The 14,099-nt window shown below is 37.6% G+C and overlaps 1 protein-coding gene across 1 annotated transcript in view; it reads left to right on the top strand.

Moving 5' to 3' along the window:
* Nucleotides 1–243: 243 nt before the first annotated feature.
* LOC150087352 (uncharacterized) overlaps nucleotides 244–14,099 on the top strand; it is an 88,501-nt gene continuing 74,645 nt past the window's right edge. Inside the window, exons 1-2 of the mRNA XM_090372016.1 lie at nucleotides 244–300; nucleotides 5,993–6,124. Coding sequence (XP_090228142.1) covers nucleotides 249–300; nucleotides 5,993–6,124 — 184 coding nt within the window. The 5' untranslated portion in view covers nucleotides 244–248. The remainder of the gene's footprint in view (nucleotides 301–5,992; nucleotides 6,125–14,099) is intronic.

A 14,099-nucleotide genomic window follows, 5' to 3' on the forward strand; every position in this document is an offset into this window, starting at 1 on the left:
GTTAATAAATTTAATTGATTAATAGACTATACTATACTACACATGACTATACAAAGCTAATGCAGTGATACGTATTACGCTATCTAGTTTTATGTTATACCTTACGCTCTCAAGTTCGAGACATTTGTGATTGGAGTATGCCATTAACAAAACACGAGTCTTACAATGTCAGAATATTAACATTCTGAAGGGAAAAAAAACGAACTTGGATATTAATTATATTTTACATTTAACAGAGGGCAGGGAAGATGTGGGAGCAGATTTTTAGATCAAGGATGAAAGTCTTAGAAAATCTTTCAAGTAAGTCTTCAATCCTTTTTTTTTTGTGTTAAATATAATTACCTAGCAAACTTATAGTAAGAACTCCTGATCCAGAGAGGGAATAATATTTGCACTCCATGCCATAGGGTTGTATAGCTTTCAAAGACAGGGGGTGTACTTACTGGAAAGTTCAGTAAACATTCCAGTAACATCTAAAATCATGTAGTTTGTTAAATGTTAATGAAAGTTGGGTTTTTATTTACTTTAAAGTTTTTTCTAGTTTTTTTATTTTCTTGTTTTATTTACTTGCAAAAATAAAAGTTAAGTATTTTAATAAATCACCTTTTTTTTTGTGGGTTAAGATTGAAATTCAATGAAGGAGATGAAGCAAGATGCACTATAAATTTCTAAAACCCCACCATGATATAATATAACAATCAATTGAAAATATTTATCAAACTAAAAAGTTTGATGAATATTTTTATTTATCAATTTTTTTTATCAATTTCAACTATAAAAATAATTATTAGTTCAGTTAAATATAAATAATTAAATATGCAATAGTTAAAATAGGAATGTTAATTTTTTTAAAAAAATTTATTGGTATACTACAGGGTTTTTCACGTAAAACCGTCCCCAGTCATTGGCAAAATAATGAGAGAAATCTAGACAGGAGTATAATGAGATAAATGCAAAAAACTCAGTCAAAAGTAACTTTATTTATTCTCTCCGAATGTACACAGTTATAAGAGATGCTGGAAATGATGTCCTTGTGCATCTATACACTTTTGTGCACGTGTAATCACATTCAAGTGACATGATGCAAAACAGTGACGGTGATAGCCTCAATATTTCTTTGAATGCTGTCCTTCAGTTCATTTGTTGTGTGGAGGTAAACTCTTCCTTTCAAATATCCCCACAGGTAAAAGTCACACAAAGACAAATCTGGAGAATGTGGCGGCCACAATCCTTTGCCAACTGTGTGTTCCTCTGTGAAACTGTCACAAACATGGGCCAGTGATTCATGAGACACTGTGACATGTGGCACCACCCTGTTGAAAGTAGCAGTTTTCATGCTCGTGTTCTGTTAACTGAGTGTAGAGGTTCTCAAAAATCTGAAGATAAATTGCTATGTTCACCGTAGTGCCAAAAAATACTGGGCTGACGTTTTGATTGCCAGAAACCACACACCATGCGGAGATGGGGGAAACCCCTGGTGCTGTCAGACAACTATAGAGATAAACACATAACCATACCCCGATTTTTCTGGTCGTGAAGCAGTTTCTGATGTAAGCTGTTAGGATTTTTGGCACCAGTATCGAGTGTTATATGAATTCACATAACCAGAAAGATGGAATATGCCTCATCACTCATGAAATAAAGCAGTGGGTCGAGTTCACCATCTGCAATCCGTTTTGCTGCATAAGGCAGTAATTCTTGGACACATGTCATGCAATAGGGTTTCAATTTCAGGTAATGAAGTACACGAAAACAAGAAGTTGCTTTCACTCCAATTTGTTGTGACAATTTCCTGATAGATTTTCCAAGGCTAGCTAAAATTCTCTTTTGAATGTTCAACACCACCTCTGCAGTCCTAACAGAGGATAGACGATTTCTCGGTGCATTTACAATGGAACCCATTGTCCGTCATTTTGCAAGTAAGCACTGAATAGTACTCTTAGCTGGGATGGTAGCAACAGGAAATTTCTCAGAAAAAAATTCCTGTGTTTCCTTAAAAGAGCCAGTATGTACATAGGCTTCCACTATACAAATCCTTTCTTGCACAGAATATGGCATTCTTGATGATAATCTCACACACTTATCACTTATGAGTGCCAAATGCATATTGAGCAACACAAACTGAAATGATTTGCCTAAAATTCATTCTTTGAACAGCTTCGAATGGGAGTTGTTCAAAAATGAATATCACATCAGCATAAGGCGGGCCGGTTTTACATGGAACACCCTGTATATCAGCAATACAAATTATTGTTACTTCCTGAGATAAAATTCCTCTTTATCTAAACATTTTTACCATCTCCTCTTGCTAATTCCCAACACTCTTTTTGTAGAAGCTTCTTTTGTTGCACCAGGATTGCATGGCAAAATGATTTTTAAAAAGTGGAATATTAGGTATGTAATGTGAATAGACTTTTGCCACACTTAATCTTCTTATGGAAGATTTGTTCCATTATACTGATATCCATATTTGTTGTCGGCAAATGAACCAATGCCCCTCAATCATTTTGAGGTCATCAATTCTTTGAATGGTCCTAGAATTAACAAATGTTCTCTGTTCGCAAACAAGGAATTAGTTGGCTGTGTTTTCATGACCTACTATGAACTACTTATCATGCCTGTGATTATCATAAACATTCATTCTCATATCAAGACTTAAATCTGGTAAAACTTTCATCCCGTTTCATATTTTTGTTATAAAATTATGCAACAGAATTTGGTTCTTCATGATACTGAGCTGATTAACTAGTCTTTCTGTGCCTACACATGCTGATGTTCTGTTTATACTTCAGCACGACCACTAGTTCAGAAGAGTTTACAACTAATTTTAACAATGAATACAATCATTAACCATATTTACTAGTCATGTAGATTTGAATGACAGTTAACTAAAATGCATGCAACTGCATTCTGGTGCAAATCACTCAGCTCCATCAATGGATATCTGTCCACTCAATGATTGCTGCTTTGCATCTCAATGTTTTTTTAAGATGGAAATAAAAAAAAATTGTCATTCATATTGAACCACTCTCATAAAAATAAAATCTCTAATCACTTCTCAAATAAGAAACTCCTTATTTAATATGAGCCGTCAGCATGGGCATGCATTTCAATTGGCCATGGTTTCAGTTATGTCACTGCTAAACACAGTTAATGTTTGTATTGTCAAAAATGATTAGTTGTAAACTCTTCTGACCTAGTGATTGTGCTGAAATATAAAGTTTTTTTTTTTTTTTTGTGTTATACTTTAACAGCACCATGCTCTGGACTTGTAGAATTCACAATTACAATATAAACAAAAAAAATTGTGGAATATCAGTGAACATGCCATTATTGCAAGTAAAATTGGATGCCATTTACACTGTGCCTGTTTTTAACTATTTCTTTTTGGTAAATGTGTTTTGTTATTTATTTCTTTGACCCTTGCATTTTCTCAACCATTACAGCAAGTCTGAAAATGTTGAAAGCACTTTGAATTACAATATACAGTATATACACGGAGTGGACAGAAATTATGGGATACCAACATAGTAACAGGTAGGCCCAGATAAGGGCAGGCACACGGCGAGGCATTGAGTCCGCTAGTTCACGAAAGCATTCCACAAGTATTTCTATCCATGCTTGCTGCACTGCTGTCCATAATTCCATCGCATCCTTGAGTGGAGGATCCAAAGCTCGAACGAACCTTTCCACACCATCCCAAAGATGCTCCACAGGGTTCATGTCCAGTGAACAGGGAGGCAATTTCCATGTTGGTAAAATCTGCGGAATGTTCTTTGAACCATGTTCTAGTCACCACGGCTCTGTGGAGAGGCGCATTGTTCTGCTGGAAGTGTCTATTGCCTTGTGGGTACACGATGACCATGACCTGGACCATTCAGAGATATGTCTAGATGTACCAGAGGTCACAATGTCTGCCAGTTGAATACATCCAGACCATTACCGGCCTTCCACCTGCCTGAACAGTTCCTTAATGACATGACGGGTGCACAGCTTCATGCAGTTTCCTCCTGATATGCACCCTCCCATCCACTTTAAATAACTGGAAATGAGACTCATCAGACCAGGAGACCTGTCTCCAATCATCCAGGTCCAGTGCTGATGTTCTTTCGCCCAGTTGAGACATAGAGTCCTGTGTCATGGTGTTAGAAATGGGACTCTGGTGGGTCGGAGGCTCCCATAACCTATTGTGGCTAATGATCATCTGATGGTCTTGGTAGAGATGTTTCTTGGCATCTCCCTCATTGAAGTCTGTGGTGATTTGTGCCACTGTCACTCTCCAGTTGGCTGAAACAATGCGAGACAGACGTCGATGGCCACGTTCATCCACCAGCTTTCTCCACCCACAGTCCTGTTCACGATGAGATGTTATTGCTGCAATGGCATATTCCTGATACACTTGATACTTTCGAACGGGGATAGTGCAATTTCTATACCACCTCCGCAATACAAAGGGTACTAGGAAAGTTTTGCAATACAGCTTTGTTTATTTAATTTTTTCAAAGTAATTTCCTTTACATTCAATACACCTCTCCATCCTCCGAAACCAATCTTTAAACCAGTTCTGCCAAGTTTCACTAGGGAGTAAAGCACACTCGTTGTCCCAAGCCCGTAGAAGGTCCTCATCACTGGAAAACCGCCTCCCTTTTAGCTTCATTTTCACATGCGGGAACAGTGCAAAGTCGCAGGGAGCAAGGTCTGGACTGTAGGGAGGGTGCTCGAGAAGTTTCAGTCCTGTAGTGGTCAAATATTCTGTGCAGGCTTTGGCGCGGTGAGCTGCAGCATTATCGTGATGGAGGTACCAGGTGTCCATTCTTGACTTTGGCCGCAGGTTCTTCATAGATCCAATGACTTTAGGCAGGCATTGTTCAGTATACCACTTAGCTGTGACTGTCTTCTGCGTGTCCAAAACGACACGTTCCACAATTCCACTCAATTTGAAAAATACAGCTATCATTTTCTTCTTTACAGATCGGGATTTTCTGACAATTACGGGTGTGTCGTCATCATCAAAGACCCAAACTTTGTTTTGAGCCTTGGTCGGCAGATCGTAATAGTACAGCCAAGTCTCGTCACCTGTCACAATGTTGTTCACATACCGAGATTGTCCCTTATCAAACTTTTTTAACATCTCCCGGCACCAAGTCACACGTCGTGTCATCTGCTCTTCAGTCAGTTGATGCGGCACCCAGAGAGAACAAAGTTTCTTCACGTGCAAATGATCTTGCAGAATCGAACGAATTGCTGGTGCATTTAGGCCCAAAGTATCCTCTATCTGTTGGTAATTCACTCGCCTGTTTTCGTCAAGCATTTTCCTCACAGCAGTAACGTTTTCCTCCGTAACTGACGTTCGTGGCCTTCCCGGCCTCTCAGAATCCTCCAGAGTGAAATTTCCCCTTTGGAATTCTCTATACCACCTGAATATCGTTGTACGATGTGGACAATCATCATCTAGTGCAAGAGTCATTTCTTCTAAGCACTGGTCTATGGTTAAACCACGCACGAAATTATACCGCAAAACTGTCCTTATCTCATTTCGTGACCACGATGCCATCGCAAGCACTTTACACTCTCACTACTAATGAATAACTGAGCCCATCGACTTGGCACGGTGGCTACTATGCACGTTTGAACATGTCTCAACATGCAGCAACAAGCAGCTTCCTGTGATTCATTGTTGCGTCATATTGCAAAACTTTCCTAGTACCCTTTGTAGAGTGACACATCATCAGGCACCCACTATCATCCCTCTTTCAAAGCCTGTTAACTCACGATGTTTATGCATAGTGACATTGAATTACTGTCTATGTGAATGCAGTGATGCAGTGTACCTATATACCTCTCAAGTGGTGTTCGTCGACTAGTGAGAGAGCTGACAGCGTCATGTTGCCCAGGAACCAGATGTTCCACAAATTCTGTCCTTTCAGTGTAAATTAAGTAAATTACAATTATTGTATATTTAAAGTTTTTCTCATTTAACATATCTATGCAGGTAAACAGCTGAATTTGTGGTGCATTGGTGCAGTTGCTTATAGACTTCTGACTGGCGATTGTCCAAAATTTCATTGTTACTCAAGAGACAAGCCTAACTTTGATTTTCTTGCATCAGGAAGGAAAACTAAAGGTTAATATTTGGCTGGCATAGAGTTGTGATTAGCAGTCTTAAGTAATTACCATTTAATATTTTAAAATTCCATTTAGTTTCAAACGTTATACCAAATTTAAATGTTACTATAACATGTATATGACATACTATATTTTGAAGGGTGGTGAAAAGTATGTTATAATGCTTGTTTGTTTTTGCTCCTCACATATAGCACAGCAGTTATGATCACTACCTCCCTCCACCCTCCATGCTGGATGGAAAAGCCTTTTGTTTGAATTCCATCAATGGTATGCAATTGGATTTTAATGGTCTTTTTCGCAAAGTGATTGATTTTGTTGGTCTCAGACGAGTGTTGCTTTGGGACTTAACATGGTTTCTTTTTGCATAGCTTCAAAAAACACCGATCGTAAAACTGTTTTGGATTTGTTTTGTTTAAAACTTTTTTTGCAACTACATACACAGGTATGTACAAGTATACATAGGTATTAACAAGTATAGGTCAATGTTGGAAAAAAGCGGTGAGTTAGGGTTGAATTTTTTCCAGTGCTTAGCTACCTTGTGTTAGGGTAGCTAAGAACAGGAACAAGTGCATGTATACTTGTGGCTACACCAATGCTAGGAGTTTGGTAAATAAATTTGATGAATATGAGGTGTTAGTCAAAACATCAAAGGCAGATATTGTTGGGATATCAGAAACGTGGTGTCACACAGATATAAGGAATGCAGAACTGGAATTTGGGGAGTAGAATGTGTACAGAAAGGATAGACAGGATAGGAAGAGAGGAGGGGTGAGGGGTAATGCTATTAGTAAAGAAACACGCAAAATCCAAGGAAATACGGCAGTCAACATGGCTGGACAGTGCAGTGTCGAGTCAGTTTAGTGTGACATATAAGCACTGGGAAAGCAAAATTGAGAGTAGGAGTGTTATAGGCCTAATGACTGATGAGTATAATAAACAACTGTACAGAGAAATAGAGTGGGCCAGTAAATCAGAGTGTCTTATGGGGGAATTTTATTTCCCAGATATTGACTGGAATTTGTGGGTTGGTCACTCACACACTAGCAAGGCTTTTGTGGATTTACTGGATGTTTGTTTTCTACAGCAGCATGTTCGGGAGGAAACTAGAGGGAGTAATACTTTTGATCTGATTATCAGTAGTGATTCTTCATGCATTAAGTATATGCAGATAAAGGTACCACTATGTGGCAGTGATCACAGTGTTCTGAAGTGGGATTTACTCAAAGAGGTAACTACTATCAGGGGTAAAAGAAAGGGTTTTTGCTTTCGTAAAGGTGACTATGGTAGTCTGAGACAATATTTAAATTCTATACAGTGTCACCAACTGATGATGTTACTAACAGCAAATTCAAAATGGGAAGCATTCAAAGAAATAATCTTGGAAGCTACTAGGCTTTTCATACCAACTAAGAAATATTGTTCAAGGTTAAGGCCTAAATGGATGTCAGATGAACTAATGAGACATGTCGCAGAGAAGAAAAATGCATGGGATACATATACATTAACAGGTAAATGTTAATGTATGTGTAACGGAAGCCTATGATAGATATAAGATGGTCTGTAACCAAGTAATGAAGGAGGTTAGGCAGGCATAGGCAGATTATGAGAAATTTTTGGCAAAGAACGCAAAGAAAAACAGCAAAGAGTTCTTTATTTATGTAAACTCTAGAAGGAAGGGGATGAATCAGATTGGTCCACTTGATATCGATGGTTCAACTGTTGATGATCCTGCTCATGTAGCTCAGAAACTAAATGAGTATTTTCATCTACACTCACATGAGGAGTTATTCAGGGAGGATTAATGCCAGAGGTGAATTAAACTCTGGCAGTGAGCTAGATGATTTTGTAATAAGTGAGAGCAAGTGGAGTAGAAATTGTTGAAGATAAACATAAGAAAGGCACCTGGGGTGGATGGGATCTATTCAGTTATATTAAACGAGGCAGCAAAGGAAGTAATCAAACCTTTAGCCATAATTATGAGAGCTTCTTTGGACTCAGGGAGGTACCATTGCACTGGAGATATGCAAAATGTGACTCCAATTCAGAAAGGAGGATCAAAGGGTGAGACAAGCGATTACAGACCTGTTAGTTTAACTTCTGTTCCAGGGAAATGAATAGAGGCACTGGTTAAAGAAGCACTGCAGGACCATCTAGAAAAGACTTCAGTTATAGCTCGGACACATCATGGGTTTGTTAATGAAGTCTTGTCTGATCGATTTGATTGGATTCTATGATGTGGTCACAAAGGAACTGGATACAAAGAATAATTTTGATATCATATATTTGGATATTAGAAAGGCTTTTGATGCTGTTGTACATGGAAGAATGCTGCACAAATTGGAGCAGTGTGGCTTGGAGGCAAATTGCTGCTATGGATAAAGGAATGGTTGACAATGAACACTGCTCTTCGTGGAGTCCCACAAGTGTTGAGTCTATTGTGTTTTCTGTATTTATTGATGATGGTATTTCAGGCTTAATATCCAAGTTTGCAGACAATACAAAGGTCAACAGTGTTGTTAATGATGCTACGCTGCTGCAACAGGTTCTAGAAAAGCTGAGCATATGGGCTGAGAGGTGGCAACTGAAGTTTAACTTTGATACTATTTGTGGTACTATTACAGGTTTAAGTTGTACCTGTTGTATGCTTCACTACTTTTGTCACACTGTAACTGTCCCATGCTATCCTTTTCTGCTCAATTTTACCAGCCAGTTTTGCAGTCATCCATTTCGGCACCCTCTTCCTGCAATATTTTCTTAAAGGTTTGTATGCGTTCGTGGCTTCTGTGATTTTTGCTTTAAAATACAGTTAGTTCTGCTATAATACGGTACATGTATTCCTAAAAATCTTCGTGTTATGGTATTTTGTGCATTAAAAACAACAGGGCTTATGGGAAAAATAGGGATAGGGGCAGAGCACTCAAAAAAAAATGTTCAGTCTGGTAAGTAAAACACTAAAAAAAAATATATATATATATATATATATATATATATATATATAGAAACCCAATAAAATTGCTAATACAGGTTTAAACATCTGAAATTTCTAATAAATAAATAAATATTACAGTAAATATAGCACTTTATCTTGAAAGCTATGACGTTTGCTTGTTTGAAGTAGGTGTGGTGAAGGGCTGTAGCTGGTGAGTAGTAGGCTTTGCTTGAAGGCAAAGAGGTAGAAGGAGGGTTATCATTCTTATGACGAAATGTTGTTATACCCAATGTGGAAGGGTGTGATTCACTGTCCTGCTTTTCTTTCTTCTGCGCTGCACTGGTTTAAAATAGCTATTTAGCTTTTGTTGCTTTTCTGCCTCCTCCTTTCATACAGGAGGTGCCTGTATGGTTCCAAATGCCACCAAGCACTATCCTGCTACTTTCAGCATTACAATGATTATCTTCAATCCACTGCAGGTGCTTTTCAATTCCCTTTAAAGGAGCTGATAACTGTTGTTTTAAGTTCTCTTGGGGCAGCCTGCTGGACTTCATTGTCATCCTCATCTTGACCGGCTGCAACAAGTTGTTGCAAGTCTTCAGTAGATAGATCATCATTGTGACATTTTAGCTCTTCTACATCTTCATTTTCTACTTTATCGAAACCAACTTCTTTTTCAAGAGCAACCTGCTTTGATTTGTTTTAGTTGCTCTGAAGGTTCAAAGCCTTCAACCTCACGAATTAAATGAGGGGTAAGTTTCCGCCACACACGATTCAAGCAGTCTTTTGTAACATCATTCCAGGCTTCTACATCATATCAATGGCAACTTTGATGTTAAATCTCTTCCAAAATTCTATTACAGTTTGTGCCTTGTCACCTTCAATAGCAGCAATTAACATCTTGAATGTTCACCTTAAATATTTAGTAGGCCTTAAATGCTGCTATCACACGCTGGTCAAGGGGCTGTAGTAGAGACGTGTTCAGAGGTTAAAAAGATAAATTTGATATTCGGAGAGAGTTCAGCAACCATCTGAGGATGGCTTGGTGTGTTATTAGAATTTTATAATCTAAGTTCTTTTTTTTTCAATAATTCTTGGAAGCATCATTGTAAGGTTCAACTAAAATATCAGTTATATAGACCTATAGAATGCAATGTGCTATCTTTAGCAAAACTATGGATAGGATTTCCAATCAATGGAAGGTCATTAATAGAGATGTAGGTCCTTGAAGGCATACGTTTCCAATAGAGGCCTGTTTCATCCAGGTTGAAAATCCGATCCAATGTGTAGCTGCTGCCTTCAATTATTTTCTGTACCACAGATGGAAATGCCTTTGCCACTTTCTCATCTGCACTTGCAGCTTTGCCAGATAGCTTAACATTGTGAAAAGAGTAATGGTGTTTGGAGCCACTAAACAAACCACTTCTGCAGGATTTGGTGATTTCTTTTTAAGGTCTTCATATATAGTTAATGCTTTCTCTTTCACTGTGAGAAAGCTTGCCCTGATTTTTTTTTTTTTTGGTTTAGTCTTCAATCCATATACTTAGCAGCCTTTCATTTCATCTATTTCTTTAGGCCTTGTTCTAATTGACTTTGCCGCACTTGAAGTTGTTCCAGCTGTACACGTAGCTTTTATTTTCGTGGTATTGTCTCTGATGGTACGCAATGTGGATTCACTTAAGCCTGCTGCTCTCAAGATAGCACATATTCTCTCATTTCTTTCAAAACGTTTTATTATTTCAAGTTTCTCTTCTATACTTAATGGTTTCCTTTTGCACTCACTGCTTGGCTTCTTGGAAACAGGATGCTTACCCATGTCTGGGATGCTGTATGAATATACTTTTTATAAAGAAAAGTTAACAAATGTGGGAGAACAGTCCAAGACACACATGGGTGAACTGAGGTAAGTGATACACGATGTCCACATGTGTAAGGTGAGAATATGTAGTGTGTTTCTGCCTTTAAGGCAGAAACTCATACGTGAACCTCATACGTTGAACCTGCATATAAACATGTTAAACTTCAAATGTATGAGAGCTATATTTCCCATTTAGTTGTATTGGTAGGAGACTATGTATGCTTATGTTCATGCTTAATTATTAATGTAATATATACACACTAATTGATATTTCTATTCACAGACTTTTTTTTTTTTCTTTTTGGATTGTAAAATATAAAACAGTAAAAAAGATAAGTAATCAATAATGATGAACACTGCATGCAAAAAAGAAAAGATTCTGAAAATTTATGTTTTTTATAAGATTGAAGAGGAAGGGGAAACACATTTCACCATAATGTGAAAACCCACAGAATTTCAGCTATCGCTATTATTTCAAATGCAGTAAGATCAAGTTTACTACCCATTTATAATTAGACTGCACTAACAGAAAAGCCCAATAAACCGGGAACTGCAAATTAATTTTATTGTTTTATGGTAGTGACCTCCAGAAATGTGCTTCTCCACTCACACTATCCCATCTCACGAAATTTCTGTTTGAACAAAAAACTTGTGGATACAGCGAATGACAACAGTATCTCTGACCAACACAGTTACAGTAAATGGGAAATATAGCTCTCACACATTTGACGTTTGACATATTTTTAAGCTTTGTAAACTTGTATGTTTTGCTATGCAGGTCACTATGTTCAGCTTGGTGCCGGGTTTTGCATTCACCTGGTGTTACTTGCAGATGAAATTGCACATGAGCCAATGTTAAAATTGCATTATAGTCTCATTGTTCCCTAATATATCAATCACGTTGGAGCAAATCTGCATTGCGAAAAGACGTGTTATAGCAGAACTGACTGTATTCCTTAATTCAAATTTATTCGCCATCCCTTGGCAATCCACCCAATTCACAGATGCTATATAGCACCTTAAACTGTCAAAGTCCCCTCTTCTGAAGTTAAAACCCGTGCCTTTACCTTTATCAATTGCAACATATTTCTTCATCTTCCATCTGATGACTGCATGATATTCTAACCCCTGGTGCTTTCTCTAACATGTTGGTATTAATAATGATCATCTAGTTTATTTTAAAAAGTTTTTCCCCATGATGAGCTTCCCTCCCACTTATTCCAATCAACTTGGGGCAGATTAAAGTCACCCAAAACAAGAAATTCATGCTTGCTTGCCCATTCCATCTGCACATAGACTCCTGTCATATTCTTCACAATATTCTGGTCTATAGATTACTCCCACTCTCATTGTTCCTTCGCTTCCAACTAACTCATACCACACAGATTTTATGCTGGCAGACGTAACTTCTGACTCTTTTTGCACTCAGGCTAAGAAATCAACCAGGTGTTCAAATTCAGCCATTTTATTGACAATACTCCTGACATTACTGTAGACAAAGTTGAGACTAAGTAATCTTCTATAGTTTACTACCCTGAAGCCACTTGAAGTTATTTAGGTTTTACTCCCAAGCTTTATCTTCCCTCTCATTTGAAATATTGCTACCCTCAGAATATCTTAACACAGTGGCCAATGCTGATTGGCCACTGTGGCAACAAACAAGAAATCATCATTTAAGGAATTGATAGTGAATATTCGACAAGTTGAAATTTTTTGTGCAGGGCAAGTTTTCTCAAATTGGAAGGTGGAATGCAATGTGCTATCTTTAGCAAAATTATGGATATGATTTACGATCAATGGAAGGTCATTAATATGCAAGAGTAAAAGAGTGGGAGAAAGAACTGAACCTCAGGGAAACAGCAGCATTAGTGAAGAAATTAGAAGATAGAACTGAATCTTGTGGAACACCAGCCTTGTGAAGAAGTTAGACAACAGAATTGAACCTTGGGGAACACCAGCATTAGTGAAGAAGTTAAAAAATAGAGAGCTGTTAACCATCACTTGCAGCAAGCGGTCAGAGAGAAAATTGGATACCAAATTACAAAAAACAGTTGGCAAATATAAGATAGAAGCTTATTTAGAAGACCTTTATGCCAAACATGATAAAAAATCTTTGCAATGTCAAGAGCAACTGAGTTTCACCAAACTTTTCCATTGAATTTGTCCATAGATAGGTAACATAAGCCAGTATATTACCAGTGGAATGATGTTGATGGAACATATTGGCAATCATTTGAATCCCTTTTCAAATTAAAGCAAAAGGATTTCAGGAACTTTAAAAAATCTAACTTAGAAAAAGACTATCTAAATTTCTTAGCTCACTGTAATACGTTTAACAAACTAAAGAGGAAAGAAATCCAACAATTCACAGCTAATAGGATTAAGGAAAACTCAACAATATACCCCAAAATATACCATCCAATACAGTCAGATTTCAACTTCAACTGCTGGTTGGAACACATAAATCGCTTCAACAGCAAAACAGATCCCTGCCCAGAATTTAAAGAATGTATGCCGTCCATCAACAAATTAAGCAGTATTTCTGTCTTGAAAGAGGTGATGAAAAATGCAATTAAAAATCTCCCATCTAAAGATACCACAGGACACAACAATATTCTGGTCTTCATGATTAAAATCACTAGTACATTTTACACCTTCTGGTCTTCTTTTTCAGTCAGGTCATAAATAACTTTCCCCCCCCAGACTTTAAAAGACTTTTGCTTCAAAAAAAATTTTCCCACTACTGAAATGCAAAAACATCAAAAGCAACAAAGACATCAGGCCAATATTGATCTCATTCTCTGTACTAAAACTCCTAGAAAGATATATGCTACCGACAGTGAGGAAGCAACTCTTCCCAATACATCATAACCAGATTCACCATGGAATGGTATGATGTAAACAGGGGGAAAGCAAAAATAAGAGTAGGAGTGTGTTCTAGGCCTAATGACTATAATGAGTGCAACGAACCATTGTACAGAGAAATAGAGTGGGTTAGTAAATCAGAATGTCTTATAATGGGGAATTTTAAATTCCCAGATATTGACTGGAACTTGTGGTTGGTCACTTGCACACTAGCAAGATTTTTGTGGATTTATTGGATGATTGTTTTCTGCAGCAGCATGTTTGAGAGGCAACCAGAGAGGGTAATATCCTTGATCTTGTTATCAGCTGTGATTATTCATG

The sequence above is a fragment of the Mastigoproctus giganteus genome, chromosome 4 (genome assembly GCF_048544385.1).
Source record: "Mastigoproctus giganteus isolate SK-2022 chromosome 4, ASM4854438v1, whole genome shotgun sequence".
Classification (NCBI taxonomy): Eukaryota; Metazoa; Arthropoda; class Arachnida; order Uropygi; family Thelyphonidae; genus Mastigoproctus; species Mastigoproctus giganteus.